The 22,965-nt window shown below is 39.2% G+C and overlaps 1 protein-coding gene across 13 annotated transcripts in view; it reads right to left on the reverse strand.

Annotated features, from left to right (window-relative positions):
- mast4 (microtubule associated serine/threonine kinase family member 4) overlaps positions 1 to 22,965 on the reverse strand; it is a 91,179-nt gene that overhangs the window by 26,772 nt on the left and 41,442 nt on the right. For 6 of the 13 annotated variants that reach the window (XM_035183870.2, XM_035183869.2, XM_035183868.2 and 3 more), the window contains 2 exons: positions 13,329 to 13,409; positions 1,512 to 1,600 (listed from right to left, as the gene is read on the reverse strand). In XM_035183870.2, the coding sequence (XP_035039761.1) occupies positions 1,512 to 1,600; positions 13,329 to 13,409 (170 nt within the window). Of the gene's footprint in view, positions 1 to 1,511; positions 1,601 to 6,960; positions 10,295 to 13,328; positions 13,410 to 15,357; positions 15,689 to 22,965 lie in introns of those variants that run through there. The other 7 variants (XM_035183873.2, XM_035183871.2, XM_035183881.2 and 4 more) reach the window with 4 other exon arrangements.

The raw sequence follows: 22,965 nt of genomic DNA on the forward strand, positions 1-22,965 counted from the left end.
ATAGTTAAATGTGTTGATTTCTTTTGGCCTAAAAGATGAGATAATTGTTTTACAATGATTTTAAAAGTGTTGACATCATCAGACAAATGTTTCTCGTTCTGTCCGTATGTTTTACTTTGTGCTGCTACAGCTTATATCTTGTGACATGTTCACAGTGTTATGGAAATACTACGAGGTTGATTTTGACTTATGTAAAAAAAAAAAAAAAAGACTCATGCGCTTATTCAGATGTGACATATTAAGTTAATGTGAATAAGTGCATGTCTGAAAGTAAGATAATAAAATATTTATGGTTTGAAGAGGATCACTTCCACTTACAGTATCTACATTATTTCCCCTAATAACTAAGCTGGCTTCTTTACCTACATTAGTTAGTCTTCATACTATTTTTACCTAGTTAAAAACAGAGGCTTCAGGCCACTGAACGTATTATACTGCAGGGACTTTCTGTAGGGCACCAATTAGCCTTTTTGTTTCACATCCTTAGTGTAAAAACAAACCTATGGTCCAGTATTAATCAGGCATAATTACATCCCTCACTAAGGGGGGGGGACCAAACAGTTAATTAACCACAAGCTACAATACCACCACCTCCTGTTATGATAAAGACGGGGCCTTTTCCTTTCTGGGGAACAATGATGGAGCCACTGAATCTTGTTAGTGATGAACGTCACCCATTTAATTGCACTATTATCTTGATTACAGCCAATTACACAGGATAACCTCCTCCTATGGGAGTTTGACGGCACCTTAACAGAGACTACACGTCATCTTCTCTGACTGCAAAACTTTGTCTGAGTGGAACAACATGAAATGTGGTTGTTCAAATTACATTACAGAATTACAAAGGTTTGATCTCCTAGACAACTACATGGAAGAAAAAGATCAGATCTACAGTATATAGAGACCTGCTCAATTATTGTACATGACAGGAATGTACAAGGATGTTTTTCTTACCTTTGGTACCGATATTACGTCTGAGCCACAATGTGAGGTCATCCCAAGCAGGAACACATTCGTTAGAGATGACCCTGTGCCTATCTGACTCTGAGTCCATCTTTACAGACTGAGCACTTTCGTTAGCTTGAAATACAGACTATAAACTCTGACATAGCCCCCTGCTTTCGCTGACCAATGCCAGGAAATAAAACGCCCTGTGGTAAATGAGGCCTCCCCTGCCTCTGCTCCTGTGCATTTCCTCTCTGCAGGCCACCACTTCCTCACCCAGCACAATCACTGCCTTTTTGCTCGCAACTGTACAGTTAAATTCTCACCCAAACACTACAGAGCTGACCTCGAACAGGAAGGACAATAAATATTTTATGATTACTGTTTAGTCCTTTGCTTTCTGCACCAGACAACCCAGTCTGCATCCTATGTTGTCAGTCAGTGGCTACATTGTGTATGTTTATTTCTCCATTAATAGGGTTTATCATGTGTGTATCTCTTGAACAAAGAAATATAGATAAAACACATTAGTAGACATCTGTTTGCACTGTACATATCCTTACCTGTAAGGGATGAGAGAGGTGAGTGAGGTCGTGGTAAACCTGAGGACTGACCGCTTCCTATCAGGCTTTTTCTGTTGCTCGTTCTGCAGCTGTAAAACCACAGAGGCAGATATTAGTCAAGACAATAGACAAAGAAACAACTTAGCACAAATGCATTCACTGGACCCTGGTAACGCAGGCTTAGTTTCAGGAAATCTTTTTATAACACAGAGGGATTATAGAACCAGCAAAGCCAGTGGAAGCAAAGAAAGGCCATGATCATTTCAATTTCAGAAGCACCAAAATATCTACGTTTTATTAATGATAACATTTAAATACCAGTGATTTTACTGAACTGACCCTCTCTCTGATTTGATGTGGTTTGAATTCCACTTTGAAAATTCCCATAAAAAATATTCCAAATTGTTGTTGTGACGACATGATGGAAATGTAGGTCACTCCACAACTGTGGTCCATAATAAAATATCTTAGCAGTCCAATGATTGCCATTCATGGTCCTCGGAAGATGAATCCTTCAGAATCCTTTTTGTTTGCTGGTCATGTTAATACAGGGCTGTGACTCACGAGGAGCCACTGTGATCAGTAACATGTGACTCAAAAATGAAGCCCAGTTTTTGACCTTGAGTGAAAAATGAAATATTTTCAACAAACATGCAGACAGTGTTCAATGTCCCAATTATTCATAGATTTATACTCTGAAATTAGAGAGTGTCAGTTGAAACGTATAAAGCCTGAAGAATATGAATTCACTTCAAGGTCAGAGACTCAGTGACATCCGCTTACATAACCTCCTCAGAGATCTGAACCAATTCCAACTGAATATTTAAAATGCTCTGTAGTAATTTCTGTCCTCTGCATATTATGAACAGCATAAATACAAATGTATACCATAGTTTTTACTCAGAGTTTGAATATTGAAGCCAGGAGCTGTGAGGGCATTAAAGGAAAAGCAAGAGCAAAATGCTGCATGGCGACAGGATTGAGTCCTTTACTCCAGCGACAGCGATACATGACAACACTCCATGTAGGAGAGAGTGAGAGAGAAAGTGTCAGTCACATTTTCAGCTCTCCCGCGTGTGTGCGCTGCAGCACTAATCACACACAACGATCACATGCACAAGGGCTTCTGCAATGATGCAGAAATGCATAAGCAGGCAGCCTTCATCTCTTTGTCAACACAGTGCTGCTGCAGAGACCTCAAAGCTTCAGTGTCACAGCAGCAAATACTAAAGAAGTGGTCATTTTTATTTGAGCTGACACTGATAATATAATTATTACATTTTGGATTCATCACTATCAATCATGGACTTTGGCTGATGTGAAACGTCCATGTTTGTTTTCTTTTACATGTCACAATATATTTTAGCAAGCCAGAGGTACACGTTTCACAAAGTGATAATTACAAACATTACACGGTGATAATTACACACATTACACATGAAAACACATATGAGCTCTGATAGGTGAAATATATTTGATTAGTTTTTTCAGATCATAAAAACTGCTGCATTTACAGTCACTAGTATCAGTATCACCCCTGTGTTTGGGAAACTAATCAGCTTAAAATCATCCGTGTGCCTCCAGCAAATCCTTCATCCTCACGCTCTCAAATTAATGAAAAATCACTACACCAATAGTCATATAAAATAAAATCAACATTTGACCCTGTCCTGAGGTCTTATAGCTGCTCCATTTGCAGTGCTAACAGTCCTGCTGTGTGAAAATTTCACAGACGAATACACAAATCAGTCGTGTCTGGAAAAAAATCTAATCTTAGAGTTAGTTTTAGAGCCCTGAAGATCAAGCTGTTTATTAATGCTTACTCTGCATGCATATTCGAGTGTTTGGGAGGGACAAGTGCAGATACACAGGGGGCCTGCGGTTGCTCCTGCTGGTGTTGATTATCTTTGCGGACAATTTCCCACAAATGTGATGCATCGATTTAACAATGAAACCAGACATATCAGTGGACACAGGGAGTTTGGCTCCTGCTAAATGACTGAGCAATTAGCCCCACACTAATGTGACTCCAATGACTATAGATGAGAGGATTCAAATTTCAATGGTGCTTAGAGGTACACAACAAATTTCTGGTATTTCTATATTCAACAAACAAATGATCTTCAAGCAGAGGTGATTAGTTTCTAAATTGAAGTGATGGGACCTGCTCACAATGAAATATATAACATACCTGCAGAATATATTGAGAACTTTGCATTTTGAGGCTTGTGTGGAGAAGACGAGAGCCTTTGTATCATGGTTTCACAAAAATGGTACGAGATTTGAATATTGAGGAAAACATCAGTTTGTACATGAGAGCCCAAGAGTTTTCTCTTGCGCCCATTGGAGCCCAAGAGAAAACAAACTGAGCCTGACCTGACGGACTGTTATATGGGTCAGAACCCAACCCGAGCCTGGTAGAATGTATGTAGTCTGCACTGAGTTTGTGTGACCCTGTCCCTGACAGACTCATGCAGTGTAGAAAAAAAATCAAATAAATCAGGCCAGCCAACATGACTGACCCAACCCTGAATATCATTTCCAAATTTTGGTCCAAACGCTGCACATTTTGGGTATCCACACTCAATTATACATGCCTGCAGTCTTGTTGATGGCCCTTTGTAAATGTGCTGCATTTGTATTCTAGTCTTAACGGCCACCGACCTTCAGATTAGTGGACGACCCACTCTACCTCCACAGCTGTAGCCTCCCCACTGTCACACCAAAATCTAAATTCATCTCCATAAATCAGAGGGGAAACCCGATTTGGACTTAAATCCTTGTTTACTCAAGTGGTTTTTCGGGCTAACCCCTGGGTTCAGCATCGTAGACACATGTCATGAATCATTTATCGTGGTGGGGAGGGAGTGAATAATATCTGGTACACAGGTGCTCAGTCAAAGAGGATCAGATTTAACGAGGTCTATTTATACTCTCACTGTGGATTAGGCCAAGAGAAAGACACACTGCGGCCCAATCAACCCTCCTGTTGCCTCACCCTCTCACCAGCCATCCCAGTGTTTTGTACACCCATTAGAGAGCTGAGTGCCAGTCACGGAGACAATCACATGGATCACTTTACAGAAATCTGCCCACAGGTTATGGATGGCATGCAGGTCGTCTTTGTCACAGTTGATGCTACGCTGAGCTCCGGTGGACGCACCTCTGTGGCCACAAACACGGAGTGATACTGTGATGGGATAGTGAGGCTTTAAACGGGGGATGAAGAAGCCCTGGGCGAAGATGATAGAGTGAAAGTAGGCCAGTGTTGTATGCTGTATACTGCAGATGTGTGATTCCTGGAACAGATCCATAGGAGGTTTAACAGTCTTGCTTATATGCTAAACCCTCAACCTCATCAAACCATTGTTGTATTACACATGAAATCTCCACAAGCCGACGACAGAGATTTTCTGCACTGACTAAAAATACTCTATAAAGATCTTATAATTTAAGTTATAGATACTTTAAATAAAGCATCATAGTTAAAATATTTACCAGCACTTTTACTTTTTCCATCAGACTTTACAATGACCTACATTACTTCTACTCTTTATTATTACAAAGTAATCTCAATCTGTCAAAGTCAGTGTCTTAGATTTCATTGTGATTACTTATTTTTGGGTACGGGAAGAGACAAAAATAGATAAAACCCTTTGATTCCCCGAATAACTGTGAATGTGGATAAATCTGAAATGTCTCATCCTGACCCATGTCAACGAAAAGCCACGATTCATCTTTTTTACTTCTGCCAGTTTAGTTGCTCTTTTATCAGAGCTGTCAGGTGAGCTGACAAAGCGCACTGCCAAATAAATTGCTGTTTGTTGCGGACAAACCGAAATTCAAAGTCAGACATATGACACATATGACTATTAATAGTAGTTAAAAAAACTTGCTGCTTTGGTAAGAAGCCCTGCAGATCATTTTTGTAACCAGCGACGACAGATGTTTACTTTAAGCTACTACCAGTTTCTCCATCTGAAGATGACATAGTCTCACAGAGATGCAGATTTGTCAAGTATCTTCTCAATATAGTGCATGAGGTATCTACCTTAGCACCTGATAGAAACATGCTTAAAAGTGGTAGATTGGTTCTTACATCTAGCAGTTTCTACAACATGAATTTCAATATTACAGAATATATATATATATATATATATATATATATATATATATATATATATATATATATATATATATATATATATATATATATATATATATATATATATATAGTTCACCGTATTTTCTTTTCTACTTTGAAGATACACAACTACGTCAGCACTGAATTCCATATTTTGCTTATGATAAGTGAGTAAGTTATGATATGAGAAGTGTCAAACACTGTTTACTTATATCCGAGTATTATTTACATAATAAAAATGCAAGCAAGGGATACAGGACAATACTGTTGTGACATGAAGTGAAAAACATTCTCTACATGCAAAGTATTTTAAAGGTTAAAAGCCATTATAACTGATTTCATGTCAAGGTCATTTGCAATTTTTTTTATCTGGCCTCGGTATTAAATTAAATTAATCATCTTTACATTAATTTATAACAAAAAACATGGCTGCGTTTACAGCACAAATCTCCAGTTATCAATATCTACAGAACTAAATCTGACAGTGGTTTTCAAATGAAAAACATTCAGTAATGCAAGATGTCCAAAAGCAGCCAGTATTTCATGTTAAGCTGTTCTACACCATAAAATAGGTCAGGACAGGGATTAAAAATAAATATCAGTCATATGGGCTTCACCAATTCTGTAGTCCCACCATAAACAAAATACTGGGATAAAGTGGCTTAGCTACAAACCAGTGTCTCTACACTGACGGTAAATCCCATGAAGCTATAAAGCATTTTCTAAATTCGGCAAAGAAATGTTATAAAGTCAAACGAGACACAGTAGAAACAACAACATTTTCTCAGGCAGCATTTTGAAGAAGCAATTATCAATTTCTTGGCGATGGACAGAAATTACAACAACAAGAATCAGTAACAGCAATCTAAAAGAACAATCAGTGTTTCCAATTTTCAGATGTTAATCACTGGGGGTGACATAAGAGAAAGTACCTCCTGTGTAAAGAACATGATACCACCTCAACAAAAAACATTAAATTTACCCTTTTACTCACAAAGCAAATAATACACAATAGGAGAGCAGGGAACACCCAGCTTCTTATTCACGCTGGCCTCATAAAACAGCTCAGTTTACCTACTGTAAAAAAAAAATCATCCCTGCTGCAACTCACTGGTTGATGTTAACGTTAGAATTAACTCATGTCAAATCATCTGTTTGCTGGAAAACAAACAGAATTCTGTAACAAACGCAGTATCTCTTACAAAGAGTCAGGATCTGTAACAAATCACAGTTTGTAAATAAGTCTGTGAAGCTTCAGACCATATTACAGAAGAAATATGGTATTACTTCAAAATGTTTTGTTACCTCTTTGACCGGCGCAGACGGGCTCCACTGAAGAAATGTGGCATGTTAAAGTTGGACAGTACTGTCCACAGACTAGAATCCGACATTGTTTCCAAGTCATGCCAAAGAGGGAGAAGCAAAGATGGCTTTTGGAGACCGAGTGAGGAGGAGCGATGACTTTCAGGGTTCAGGAGGATGTAACCTCCAGTGCAGTCCTGACAGGTACTCCTACAGCAGCTCTCCTTAGGTCCAAACTTCCTCTGCACAGGCACATCTGCAGCCAGCTGCGGCATAAACACACAGGCAGAGAGGACACGCTGTCCTCCTCTGTCCTCAAATAAAAAAGTAATCCAAGGAGGATCCGGAAAGGTACGCAGCGTGTGATCCAGGTCAGGTGTTGACAGCCTCCACTGTTGTGGGGATATGACACCTAATACCAGCAGATTTTTTGTTTTCTCGGCTCACTGTGACTGTGTGCTGTATCCCAAACACTCATCCTGCTGCCTTCACTCAACATGCTTCATATCATGTAACAGGCATCTACCACTTCACATCCTGTGGAGGGGGGGTTGTGAGGCAGAGGGGTACTGCATCATCAGCAGATGCTGCTGTGCATTTGCTGCTTTCACAAACTGGCACCCCTCCAAAAGTCTGGTGGGTCAGTGTATTAAGCAGGACCTATTTGAAATGGAAATGCTGTGCTTCTGCATGGATTTCTCCTGCTGCTGCATAAATTCGTCCCTCAGCTGGTCCCTGCATAGACAGTCCATTCATGTGAATGGGAGCCTCACCTTAACTACATCACCTTTGATCCTTGACTCATGTTTTCTTATTGACTATCAGCAGATAAGCAGCCACACACAAACGACTACTGAAAGACAAGTACAGATCACAAGTTTCATCCAGCTTCATAATAACCACATTTTAATTGTAAGCATTAAAAAAAGAGGTTAACTTTAATGATGTTAAATCTGACCTTTCAGAAAAGGAAAACTACCCTGGACTCGTGCGTGCACATGCACACGTAACACAGAAACTGGCCTTTCGTCAGTTCAGTGATGAATTTGATTTTCAAACCCTGCATGTATGTGTGAGTTTAGGAGTCGGCTCTAGACAGTAGCCTGTGGAGAGCAAAGTACCTCTGTATACTTTACAGTAGCTGCCAGGACTACAAAAAAAACATTCTAAACAAGATGAACCTAAATAAACCTCTCACTCAGAAACCTTAGTACCAAGACATTGATTACTTATATTCAAAGACTATTCTCCACAGGAGAGAGCAAAGTTCAGCCCTATAGACAGACTATTGGCTGAGGTGCAATGATTCAGTTCCAGAGCTGCGATAAAAGCACTGCATGTGTTTGCAGTCTGAGGAGTAGTGCATACAAAGTAGTTACTTTCATTTATCTTAGAGATAAAAACTATAAAAACTGTCAATATTGTGCAATAATGTCAGATATCTATGAACCAAGTGAACGTCCCTTTTATTTGCCAAAAGTTCAACGGATTTCAAATATGCAAGAGTTTCAAAAGGCGCTTAAACAATTAGTCAACTAACAAAATTTAGACTAAATGAAGAAAATAATTTTCATTAATCAATATCTTCAAATTATTATCTTCATTTATCACACAAGGAGTAAAACATCAGGGGTAATATGCAGCACAATTTCCTAGAGCCCAGGATGTTGTTTTTAAATGTCTGGTTTTGTCTGACCTGCAGACCAAAGATATCAAATTTACTGTCACGTAAAACAAGCAAATTCTCACATTTGAGCAGCTGGCATACCAACATTTTTGGAAATGTGTAAATTTAAAATCAGGAGTTTAAGATACATCTTCTGGCAGAGGACAAATTTAATCATAAACCAAAATAAAGATGCAAAAACATATTTAGTGTGTGAAGCCTCAGTAGTTAAAAAACAATTACCCATGATGCTTGAAAATACATCCTCAGAATTACCTGGAGGTACAAATGAAAAATGACAAGGATTTCACAATACTGACAGCACCAGCTCTGTTATATGATGGTCATAAAAATAAAATCAGGTGTCTAGTGTGACTGTTACAGTCACAGTCACTGTTACAGTCAGACTAGAGAGACACACAGAACAGGAGAGACACATGGTGGAAAGCTTCACTATGGACGTGCACAGTCAGAGCTGAGGACCATCATGATGCTGCAGATGAGTAATCACTTGCTAAGAAGGAATCCAAAAGCTGAGGAGTAGAAACCGAGATCGAAATCGACAAAAGGACCAGCACATAAAATCTGGTTCTACTTACATGTACCTCTTCTGTAATAAAGGCATTTTTTCAGTGTGACGTGTGTGACGTGTGTGACGTGTGTGTGTGTGTGTGTGTTCCCTCAGAGTGGCTCAGTCCGTCTCCCTACAGGCCAGTGTGACAGCCTTCACTCTAATTATGGCTCTGCTCTGTTTCTCTGTTCCACATAAGAAACGATGGCTCAGATGTTCAAAGTCAAACTTGCATAGAGCAGCATGAACAGGGAGGTCACCGGAAACAGCAGCTGAAAATGTGGGATACTGTCCTCTGACTCTCACTCACCAAAACTACCAGACAATTCTAGCAATCTACAGAACTGTTATTACATATTATCAGACGAGCCTCTGCCATAATGTAGTAATGAGAGAGAATCAATTTGTTATCCTTCATAAATCGTATGACAGGTCAGCATAGTTTTTGAAATAACTGTCTATTCTGATAAATGATATGAATTACAGGAGACAGTTGACCTTTTTTAAAGTTCTCATCTGGCCTATTACTTGTGCTCAGGTGAGCTGTTTTCAAAGAAGGTGTTGCACTGCACTAATGTCAGCGTTATTCAAACATTAAATAAAATACTTTTGGCAACTTGAGGACATCTGAATCACACCGTAATCGAAGCATTGACATATTATCTGCCTAAACAGTAACGCCTGTGCCACACTGGCTGCAGAACGGCCGTGGAACGGCTTGCTTTTCATTTCCACGCCTATGTTAACAGATTAGAGCTCGTACACCGGCAGCGGTTCAGCCGTGCAAGTCGCGCTGCTCTTCTAGAGATTAGAGGTCTTGCCGATTTTCACAGCAGAATAGACAGAGAAAATGATCTTTTACCATTTTAATGTTAATATATAAATGTCTCAAACATAAATGTTTGCCACACTAGCCTAACCTTTTCAAAATATTTTTTTTGTTGACTGAAACCATTCACTTGTTTTTAAAAGGCTTTGATTGTATATAAATAGTGTAGTTATACCAGAACATCAGAAAGGTTGCAGTTATATTAAAAGTTAACGTAAAGAGCTTCAGGTGATGGGTAGTAGTCTCACTCTCTTTCACACACACACACACACACACACACACACACACACACACACACACACACACACACACACACACACACACACACACACACACACACACACACACACACACACACACACACACACACACACACACACACAGTAATTTTCAAGGCAACCCTATGTAAAAACATAGCGCTGCTGGCTGGAAAATAGAAAAGTACAAAATGTACCAAGTTAAAATAAACTGAAATGCTAGGTAGAGCTCATGGAAGCTAGTGTTAAATGTCAGTAGCCATCCTGATGAGCATTTTTACTTACAACTAGTCATGAAATCTATTGATAGAACAAAATATTGATCACAGCCACTAAACACTTGTAAGCTTTTTGATCCATGTAAGCAGATTAGCACTGCAAACATGAGAACAACAACAGAATACTCTTTCAGTAATTTGCTTTCATAAAAATATACAATACCTACATTGTGTCCATTTAGGAAATTACAAAATGACAACATATGGAAAAGAACTGTTGTAGCCCACTACTGCAACCTGTCATGTGCTTAGGCTCTCCTTCTTCCCACAAGGTTTTCAGGCCGTCAGTGTTTAACGACCATCCCTACCTGCTCTCAAATGAGTTCACTGTGTGTGAGTGTGTGTGTACGTACATGCCCTTGGTAGTCACACAGTGGCTCAGCGAGTTATTTTTCCATCTTGTTCCTGCTCTGCTAGCGTTTTGGGACTTTACAGTACATAACTATTGTTCTCTGTCATAGCAGCGGTATGTTACCTGAGTGGAGTGAAATCATTCACCCTTGTAACGGAGACACGGCAAAGTTAAAATTACCTTTAAATTAAATTGATAAAGTCGCAAAACTTGTCCGCCTCATAACTTTATATTCATGTAATACATATACAAATGTCATTTAAATGGTAATTGATGAAATAAAGAAAAGGGAAAAATATGGTTCCAATAATAATCCGCTTATAGTTTCCACTGTAATTCAGTTCATTGCACAGCACGACTGCAGTTTTGAATCGACAGCTCAGAGATATAACCGTGGCAGTCTCTAATATCTGATCATCGTGTAGGCTACATGTACACGGTCCTATGTTTAAATAATGATGAAGAGTAATGTCACATGTTAACTGGGCTTCTCATCTCTGATTGTAATACAAAGCATTGCAACATCAAACCTTGTGTGTTCATATCAGTCAATAAAAAAAGAACTGATTTCTCTACATACTTGTATGGAGCTGACTCAGTTAAATGCCTGGTGCACTTGACTCTGTATGAAAGCTGAGTGGAACAAGAGGAGATCAGAGGTGACGTGGGTGGGTGTTTCATCATTGATACAGAAAAAATTCTCAACATTGAGTGTTTTGAATGAGCTGGAGAAAAGAAAATGAGATTTCATACCAACATTTCTCATGACAAAATCTGCGTCAGTAGCAGCCTGAATAAAACCAACGAAACCTGAAAGAAAACATGGACTGTATCTCCCTTTTTATCAGTAAAACATAAACACAATTCTCGTACGAGTCCAACTCTTTAGTTTTTAATGGTCGTGTTCTTTTCCTTTAGGGGTTCTGCAATTAAGTCACGGTTGGACTGTGGTTATGAGATATGAGTATTAGAGCCACGTTGAAAAAACAAGAGAAAAGATTTGCAGAATAAAGCGGTGATTTTACAAGAATAAGGTCATAATGTTGGCTACGTGTCATTTTACAGGGGGGATATCAGAAGATTAGTCTGTCGCCAGTGTTAAAATGGAGCATCTTGCTATAGAATAGGGGTCAAATAATGTCAAAACATTAAGCTATCATGATTTTCAGGACTTTGAAAAGATTGTTTAACAAATCATCTATTACTGAGAAAGAACCACACAGACATGAAGGAAATTGGCACTTTTGTGGAGGAGGAAATGTTTGATATTGGTTGACTGTATAACATTGGTTACATCTGTGTGTTATTTAAAGAGGTTTCAATGTTTCACAAGAAACAATTACATTGGTTCAAGATTTTGGATCCTGGAGGAATGAAACTGTAGTGAGCGCAGATTCTCCAGACTGCATATTTAATTAAAAAAAAATTTCCCCTTTATTTTTGTAAAAATTACGACTTTATTATTTAATCTCAGAATTTTCTTCTTCGACATGGACCCAATACTCCATAGTAATGAGAAGCCGTTTCGGCAGAAAGTTTCTTAAAATGAATATGAAGTTGAATAAATTGCACAAAATGACAATGAACATGGTGAGAGAGACAGTACAGGTACACTGTAAGAAGAGAAAATCCACTAATCTAGAAGTATTGGCATTTCCTTTGACATCACACTCTATATTTGTACATAATTAACATTCAGATACAAAGCAGACAACACACTTGTACAAATTGATCATATAGGCCACACTTTAACCCTGTATCTGACAAACTAGTAAATACATTAAAACCAGTTAATTAACTTAGAACCACAACTAGATGGCTTCAACTTTAATTACCTATTTAAAGGTGAAACCCCAAATGAAGCCAGTCGTCGAACAAAGAGAGATTCAGAGCTTCTTGGAGTTTGAAGAGAGGACATGCTGTCCCAGACATCACTGATGCATGATAACCCCCGAGAAATTCCATATCAGTGACACAAAGCTCTTATCAGCAAACGCAGTAAGTACTAAATCAGAAACGAGTTTAGATTTAAGAAATAAGCTCGGAAATGGAACCATTACAGAATTTTTTTTAAAAAATAGTGTTCGCTCCTAAATGAATCATTCGAGCCGGGACTCAGACAGATTGAGACCATTCTTCACTTTGATGTATTTCAAATGCCACAAATCCTACTTAGCACATGAAAGAGGAGCATAAACCTCTGAACAGTGAGGGGCAAGATGGGGGAAGGGGTGAAACTATCAACATTATGTAAGAGCCGTGTCCCCCTTTTTTCAGTGGCATTTCAAAGGCAGATGATTTGAGGCGGGCAGACGATATAACATATTTCAGCCTCGACAGATGAGCACAGGAGTGACTCAAACATGCACCAACAGGCCTTCACAACAAAATAGCTATGGTTGAAGAGCTCTTGCTTACCTCCAAAAATGAAAAGCGTGCAGAGGGCTGCACGGGCTGCAAGGGCTAGTGGGAGTGGGGCTCAAGCTTCGGGGAGTGAGGCTGCAAGTTAAATGGATTGTAGTGAATAGTTGTCTTTTATCTCTCTCACACACACACACACACACACACACACACACACACACACACACACACACACACACACACACACACACACACACACACACACACACACACACACACACACACACACACACACACACACACACACACACACACACACACACACACACGACAGAAGCTAACCTAACCCCCCCCCTCCAGCTCAGACATGTGTCTGGATGGAGACAGCAGCATCATGAAGAGTAAATATTCCCTGTCAGATGAAGTGAAATTGTGTTTATAGAGCAGATTCCCAAGGCATTTGTTTGGTTCTGTAATATTAGTTTGACATTGAGGATGTTTGACCCCCAATGCTGGTTCAATGTGAGCTACAATTGTATATGTAAGGAAGCCATTTGTGTGCTTTTTACATTTTCACTATATGATAACATGACATTTCACACAATATGTATGATTTTATCTGCTGTGGTGCTATGAATCTGAATCCACTTTGCCTATGGGGAAATTAATCTCATCTTATCCCTATTTTACTAATTTACTTACTAAAATTACTAAAGCCTTTACTGGGTGCTTGAAATCAAGCTTTAAACAGTGGCTCTCCTGTTATTTAAACTTCCACTGTTACCTATGTGATACCATGTATTCAGCTCTATTTAAACTAAACTTTCAGCAGTGGCACTGCAGAATATTAAATCAGGTAGAGGTGAGTAACCTCTACTGCAGTGGAAATCATCTAAAATCTAAATATTCACGTATAATATGCTAAATTAATTGGGATTTTTCTTACTAACAATGAAGTATTTAAGTGTTTTCAGTGCATCCAAAACCTGATATCTCTTATTTCTCTGTGCCACAGAGCTCCATTGTTGTCCTAAAACTAATGAAAATGATAGAGACCTTCTGCACTGAGACATGTTTCTTCATTGTGGGCACTGTATTTGAATTCAATCCAACAAACACCCTTCTGTTGCAGTGAATACAAAACAATAGTGCACTAAATCTGGATTAATGATAAAAATAGTCCCCAATGAATGCAGTGTTTACTCCTGGTTGAGAAATGTTTGCTTAAAGCTACAATGCCCAGTTTAAGAAGTGTTTGTGACCCATTTGTCAAGATGCAGTGAGAACCAATAGGCTTGGAGTGTCACAGGGTGGTAGTGCACTACACAGGTAGTATTGAGTGCCAGACAAACACATTGTTGGTTGTGGTCTTTTTGTGGGATTTTTTTGGACCATGACAAAAATAAGGAGCCCTAATAATAATATATAATAATAATATATGTTGGCTGAACACAATGCATTGTCCTCATTGTCTATGAAAATTAGATAGAGGCCAATTAGAAGGATCATCAGTCACTTATCAGTCTCTCAATTTCAGGGTTTGAAGCCTCATGTGGAGGGAACCATAACAAATGCCTTGTTGACCTATATAAAAAAATGCATCAAGTCAATCAAATGACTGTGGCTTTGATGAAAGGGGAACCTGCCATGTAAACACAACCTTCAGTGAGTCACTGCCTTTTACCGTATTGATCACATCCAACAAACTAGACTCATCACAGGTGTGCTGTTAGCATGAGTGCGTTTTCTATGGATGTGTATGTCTGAGTGTGCATGTGCGTCACACCAGCAAATAAAGTACGTTGTGCGGCTGCGGCACTCTTCTGCGTGACACGTTATCTGTCTATCATCCACACGTGCATGGAGACATAAATGCATGAGCACGCACGCACACCAACACACACATACACACACACACAAGCCACTGTTGCCTAGCTGTGAAGGATTTGACATTAGACTTCCTGCTGCAGATGCTGCTGCTGCTAATGCTAACACAGAGCTTAAAGCAACACATATGACACAGAGACAGATGAAGCTGCACACTGCAGAGGAGCTGCCTGGTAGGATAACGGAGGGAAATACTCACTCTAGCGTCAGCCCTGGAATTCTCAGCCTCTCCCGCTGGGCTTTCATGGCTGAACTGTGCTCGTTTGCTCTGTTGTGGTCATGATATGCATTCACACTGCCTCCCTGCCTGCCTCCCTGCCTGCCTCATGCCTGCCGCCCCTCTTGCACTGACAAAGAGCCAAACCCAGCCACCACAGTGCGATGAGACGGATTGGCTTCCTTTCCCCCCACTGAAAGGGAGGGGGCAAAAAAGGGGGGGGGTACACTTCTTGTTTTGGTCTTTCCACGTTCCACCTTGAAGCTGTCAAATGGGATCCTCAGCTGCCTGCAGAGGGCACAGAGGCAGGACAATACCCCTACTTCCCTCCCCTAATACACGCCCCCCGCTCCCTCACATACGCATTCACATTTAACCCCCGGCCCCCCCCGACCGCCACAGCGCCTCCCCCGGCTGGTGGCTTGCTACATAGCAGAAATGAGTGCAGTAAATTAAATTTACATTTTGTCTGCTGCTCCACACACAGTCACCTTGACAGAGGCTAGCAAGAGGCACGCGCCATACGATGCAATGTCACCACAACCAGTGATGTCATCTGTTAGGGAAAAACATAATGCACCACCATCTGCCGCTCCACATCAGTCAGTTCACACAACATCAACTGACTTCAGGTCAAAAAAAAATAAATACAAAAGCAGAGATGAAAACTGAAGTTGCGGTGGAATTTTTTTTTTTATGACGTCATCTGTCCTTGCAGGCAAATAGAATAGTCAGTGTCGGTGCTTCAGAGAGGGAGAGGAGTGTTGGGTGTGATTGTGAAATCTAACAGTGAAAACAAATGTAATAAATCACGATGACGCAACAGATCGTCCTTGCTGCTGCACGGATTTAAAACGTCACTGAGGAGCTTATCATCAGTAAATCACAATGATGATGCATTCTAGCAACACTTATTTTTGCAGACACGTTACTGCCAAACCATCAAGATCCCAATAAAACTAAATGAATCATAACTTGGACAGGAAATTACCTAACAAGGTACATTATGACAAAAAGTGGGGAGTTATTCAGATTATTTGAGAGCACACTCTAAAAAAGTACCCAACTAAAATGTGTCTTCTGCAATGAGTCAGCTACAATAACTAACATCTGCTGTTAAACATGGAGTGACGGGAATATAGAAATCAGAGCAGGACAGTAAGACATACAGATACTGCCTCACTCACTCATCCAGGATACCACTGAATTCTTTACCAGTGTGAGCATGTTTGAGGAGCAAAGAGCCACTGCAGATGTCAACAAACACTGAGGCAGGAACTGGAGCAGAAGAGGATGTAGAGCAGCAGGTCAGGAGAACAAACCCAGGGTCAACACTATTGTCCTATTTACTGTCCTCTAACTTTCAGGCATTTTCTTCCATCTTTAATCGTTTTCAACCTGATAAAATCTCCCTCGTCTTGCGTGGGTTTAGTTATGGACGTTATATTTAAATTTAGCAGAGGAGAATACATCAGACAGTATACACTGCATTTGTTTGTTGGAAAATGACCAAATGTCTATGAGACATAAATCCAACAGTTTCAGGAAGTTAGACAATTTCCTCTGCCCTACATGTGTCTAAATATGTTGCAGAGGGAGAAGAACTAATAGAGGGACATACAGTTTTAATACAGAGACATTCAGAGGCCCTGTTATATCCTTAAGTATACATGTAAACACTGCAACATCACTTAAGTCCCATAGCTATGGCAAACAGAAGTCATACAATTCAGCTAAACATAAAATAAATAAATTACATCCACCTCAAACAGTCAGGGTCTTTTTCTTGGATAACCAACAATACAAACTTTACTTTCAGCTCCACTTTGTCATAAGTATCAGAAGTTTGACAAGATTTAGCAAGAAACTGTTTATTCTGAAGAAAGATCAAACCTGACAGACCTGGAGAAAACTAACTCTTTTGAGGATTAGGATTTCCTTGCTGCTCATTTCCTCAAAAAGGTATTTTCTTAATTAACTTTTCTAATTAAATAATTTTTCTTGATAACATCTTTATTCTCATATTTTATTTTTTCTCACTACATTACATCCTTGTAATGTTACAAATTTCTTCTCAATTATGACGTATTACGGTAATAGACATATGGTTATGGACATTATTATCTAAAAAAAATGTTTTTTCAATATGGTCCAAATACTCCATTGTACCAGTGAACCAGACGACACCATGGAAAACACTGATTCCTTCAGTGATCTTTTGATTAAACCATTAAGTGTCACTTCTCAAGTTAAATATAAAACTATGCCACTAACTACACAGAATTTTCCACACAGTCTAAGCCACAGTACATTTCACAATAAGAAGTCTGTAAGGGCTCATCTGGTCAGTTTAATAGTCAAATAGAACTATCACATTTTATATATGAATTGATAAATCAAACACCCTCACCAGCTTAAAACCGTTTAATTTTGATGACACCAGTAAACAGGATAAAATGTATGCACTTGGAGATATGCGTGTGTGTATAATTTCCTTCTACCACAGAAATGAGTTAATGCATTGAAACTAGATGGGTATCTACGACAACAAATCAGTGTGTTGCATGTACTTGCTATATGTAGCACACAATATTATAAAACAGACAAAAGAATAAATACTTAGCCAAGCTTATTCAACTGGACTGAAATCATTTCTGAAAGCTATTTGTCAGAGTAAATTTTGTTGTGGCTTTGGGTGAAGGTAGGTCACTCACCAAGCTTTTCATAATAATGCAGGAAAGCTACAGCTTTCACTGACTCACAGCACAGTGTGCAGAGGAGCTTATATTATTCAGCCTGAATTCATTTGAAATCACTTCTGCCTTGATGGAAAAGAAAAGTGGACTCTCATCAGTCATAGTTATCAGGTTTTTCATTGGCACAACACTACACACCATCATCTTACTTGTCCCTTGATTTGGAATGAGTCGTGTGTAGCTACACTTTATCAACTCATTTTAATTAATGCTGCAGCTCTTGTCTAAAGCTGCTCCATTGTCACATTTTCTTGTAACGTCTTGTGACCACAGTATTTCATTGAGGTCACACTTTTTATTAAATATTTTAAAACATAGCATTAATGTTAAGAGAAGCTACAGTAGCTATTGAGACTTCCAGGACAACACATCATTTTAGCTGTAGGATATTTGTGAATAATTGCTGAAGCAGACAGCACTTTCCAGTCAGCACATGAGTTTATATCGTTAACTTTGTTACCTTGAGAACACTAGTGCTGATAATCCTGGAGAAGCTAGCAAGGGCAGGCCGCACTTTGAAAATATGCAACCGATAAATCCCACCCCCTCCGATTGGCCCTCTTGTCAAAGCTACGACCCCAAAACACATGAACGCCATATTTTCCTGCTTTGTTTTGGAATGGAAGTCGTTGTTTGTAGTGGAACTGGGAATTTTGGCTGCACTTTCTCTGCTATTTTTCTTTGACTCGCTCTGTAACTTTTGTTCATAGTTCTGTGCTTCAGCGGTGGACGTCTCTCCAGCTTGTGAAGACTCCGGTCATGCGCAGGAAGAGCATGTGCAGGCAGGCAGGTTGGTTAGTGACAGAGAGGTACGCCAGCCAATAATTTCATTCGATTGGTCCTGTTTATTACAGTCCTGCGTGGGCCATAGACACCAGCTATTTTTCATTTCTTTCAGACAACTGTATTTATTGATGGCTGAATCAGAATGTGAAGAGGATTTCAACACATAAGATAAAAGGTGTTTCAACAACTTACCAACCCTACTTTTAAACTTGGAATTCATTATCAGGTGCAAATTCTTCAGACAAGGACAGTGTGAGGCAATGCCAAATATGAATATTTGCAATACTGTGTCCTAGAGCTTTCATTTAACTTAGTATCAAGACATTTTAAGTATTTTTTCATTGAGCAGATATGGAGTTTCATTTAAAATCCATTTGTCATACGTGTTTTGACCCTCTGAGGTGAGACAAATACAAAATTAAATGATGAAAATTTCCATTAGTGCAACTTTAAAGTTGGAATCTATAACCTGGGCACATTTTTGAAAAGCAATGATAACAGTGCTGTTGTGGAGGACTTCACAAAAACCAGCTGAATCAGCCTGAGCAAAAGGTGAAAATGTGCTACCTAGCAAAGTGCAACACTAAGCCTGTGCTTGATTTAACATTTACATTATTCATTTCACATTTTGTTCAGACTATGTGTACGATGTCCTATACAAGTCTCATCAAGGAAATGACAGGATTTAGCAGGAGTAGGACGAATGAAAACGTGCATAGCAAATGAGTACTGGTAGATTTTGTAATAAATCAAACGCAGACGAAAAAACAGAGCCTCCTTGGCAAGGGTAAAAATCTCTGCATATGGTTAACCACTGACAACAACCTTATCTCATTCCAGTATCACTGAGGATTGATTTTCAAATTATATTACTTGTTTTTAAGTCTCTTAATGGTACAGCACCCTCATACATCTCTGATTGTTTATCGGGGTTAACCCTAACCCTAACCCCACACATCAGACAAACTACCTCTGTTGATAGTTTTAGGAAACTAATCCTAAGTCTTTGTTTTAGTGACGTGTTCTTATTGATATCCTATTTCATGTCTTTGATTTTATTGTCAAGCACTTTGAGCTTCATTTTATGTATGAAAGGTGCTGTATAAATGAAATGTATTATTATTACTATTATTATTATTATTATTATCTGTAGTCGTTTGTCATAACGTTCATTAAGCATGGTTGACAGCATCTGTAGTTTGTGTATCACCATGAAACAGTATCCGTCATATCCTGTTGCATGGTGACGCAGCTCACGTAGTTGGGCAGCACAACATCTTTGCTGCCTCGGACGTGAAACTGCACCACCCTGTGTTTTGGATTTGTCAACAAATCCAGTGACCGCATATTGAGCTGCCAACACGAACAAATGATTGATTTTCAGTTATTTAATTCAACCCAGCAAAAGACTTCTAGTTATTAAGGTCAGCCTATGAATAGGTTTCAGTCATCGCTCTCCAATGACTCATGTTGAAAAAAACTTCACACATGACACGGTGTAAAAGGTACCATCCATCAGTCGCGAAATGTGGCAAAGGAATTTCAATAATGAATCCCACCACCGCTGCTGCTGCACCAGTCTGACACATTGAAATCAAGCGGTGCCCGACAGTCTTAGATGACAGCTACTTTATCAATCAAGAGAAGTCAATACATCCGTGTTAGAAGATATGGGCTGCGTCATGCTCACTTTTCTTGTTTTCAAAGTAACAAATAAAGAAAATATGGGACCGTTATTTAAATAAACTGCAGCTAAGATGAATCTGAAGCAGTCATATAAACTTTGTCATATCCAAACACCATCACCATGGTTACCAAGGTCAGTGGAGGCTCGGGCACTCTAAATAAAAACCAGTGCAGTTGGTGATCTCACAGCAGATCACTGCTAGTAATGGCTCACCTCCGTAACAGGAGATGTGAGGTGGCAGCGAGAGCAGCAAGGTGTCATGGGTAAATCTTTCTCTGCCATAAAATGTATCAGACTTAAACTAAAATCAATGACCAGGAAGTCCATTACACCTTCGCAGGGCTTAGAATATGTAACTCATCTGACATATCACTGGCCAAGTGTCACCTTTAAAAAAGCTACTGATAGAAATTTAACCGACCAGCAGAGGGACCAGTCGAGACCATTAGAGCCAACTTCATCCACGGTTTGATTCTGATTCAAACATAAAGTTAACCATATATATTGAAAAATGGAGTTCATTCTGTCCTCCAGCACTGAAACAGCGTGTCAAAGCACCTGAAGAAGAGTCCTCACACAGTGTGGAAAAACATTTTCTCCGAAAATGACGAATATGAATCTAGGAAGAGAGTTTGAATTTTTTTTTCTGATCTCTCACCCTGTAGTCAGAATGAGCCTCAGACTAACAGTAGAGTGCTGGAGAAATATCCTGGACATATTCTGCCTTGGGTAAGTGTCAGCGTGAAATAGTTAAAATGTTTGAAAAAGCCTGGTTCCACTTAAATAGAGTCTGACTCTTAGACATCTTTGGGGTATTTCCTCATAAAATGAAAGGCAGGAGGAACAAGCTGCTGGTACAGTAGTAGAGAAGCCGTAATTAAAGAAAAACCATCCAACCCATAAAAGTTAATGCTGGTAGTTTAAAGTGACATTCATGTTATGATTACAGAATGAGGAGAAGGTTAAAAGAACTGTACACATGATAGGCAACACTGTGGCTGTCATAGAAATCACTCCCTCAGATTTGTCCAGCTTCATCTTTGTGTGTTTGTTCACTTTTTTACTGTATTATTTTTAAGGTTATCTTATTAGCCATTATCCTTAAAATCCTACGGTGGCCGAGACATCTCACACAAGCACATTAACAGAAAGCACATTAACAGAAAACACAAAAGCAACAACACAACTGAAGAAGCAACAACTTAACTACAAAAGCCACACAACGGAAACACAAGGGAAGTGAGCGACAAGGGATGTTGACCATAAAACGTGCAGAGAGCTGCTTGTCTATTTGATGTATTATGGTGCATGTGCTTGGAGCAGCAAAAGGTGCTGTACCGTAACATCTCAGATGGACAAGCAGCACATTTTGAGAGGCGTTTTTTACAAACAACAGCTCACTTGACTGCAGCAAGAAAAAGTAATTGACGGCAGACAGTAACTCAGTTGTCGCTCACTTCTATTGTGATTGTGTTTCTGTTGTGTTGCTTATGTAGTTGTGTTGTGGCTCTTGCATTCATGTTTTCTGTTAATGCGCTTGTGCAAGATGCGATATCCGGTAGAATAACGCAATGTTTCATCAAAACTAAACAGAAACTTAAAATGCAGTATGCTTACTTAGCAAGTTCCACTTGATGATTGCAAACCAACTCAAACTAAATTGGCTTTGCTAATTCTCTGCTGACACTGACTGAACGCAGAGTAGACTGATTGATAAAATGTGACCGGGCAACTGCAGAACATGTGAAACCAACAAGAACAACAAGAACCGTCACAAGTCACATGAGTGCCATCCGGATAAATGATGTAGCTGCTTTTGGGAGTCACTATAAAACGTGTTTATGATGCAGGTCAGTAGACTAAATATAAACACTTATTCATTAGATGTCAGACATATTTAGTGGCTCATTGGAGACCAAGAACATTAACATAGTCAGATCAGATTAAGTGAAGAGCTCACTCATACACTGGCAATAGATCTTGAGTGTGTATTCATAGTTCTTGAAATGATGTCACGTAACAGAGTTTCCGCACGTTTCAACAAGATACATGTAAGACTTTATGAGACCACAATGAATGACATGAAAGACCTATGTTAGGTGCGACAGATATGAAGGAATATGAAAGTCCCAGAAGTGCCAATTGAAGAAAAAGTGAAGTTGCCTAGAAGAGAATAACCCTGACTTTTGAAGACACGTGTAAAACCTGTTGACATAGAAACAGCTATATGATATATATCTTAAGCTATCAATTTGATAGAATTGATAAAATATTTCAAGTCGTATATTATCATATTCAAGAAGTTTAATATTACTTGAGTTAATATGAGTTGTAAATAACACTATAGCAGTGTGGAAAATA

This window comes from Hippoglossus stenolepis, chromosome 18 (assembly GCF_022539355.2).
Source record: "Hippoglossus stenolepis isolate QCI-W04-F060 chromosome 18, HSTE1.2, whole genome shotgun sequence".
In the NCBI taxonomy this organism is placed as follows: Eukaryota; Metazoa; Chordata; class Actinopteri; order Pleuronectiformes; family Pleuronectidae; genus Hippoglossus; species Hippoglossus stenolepis.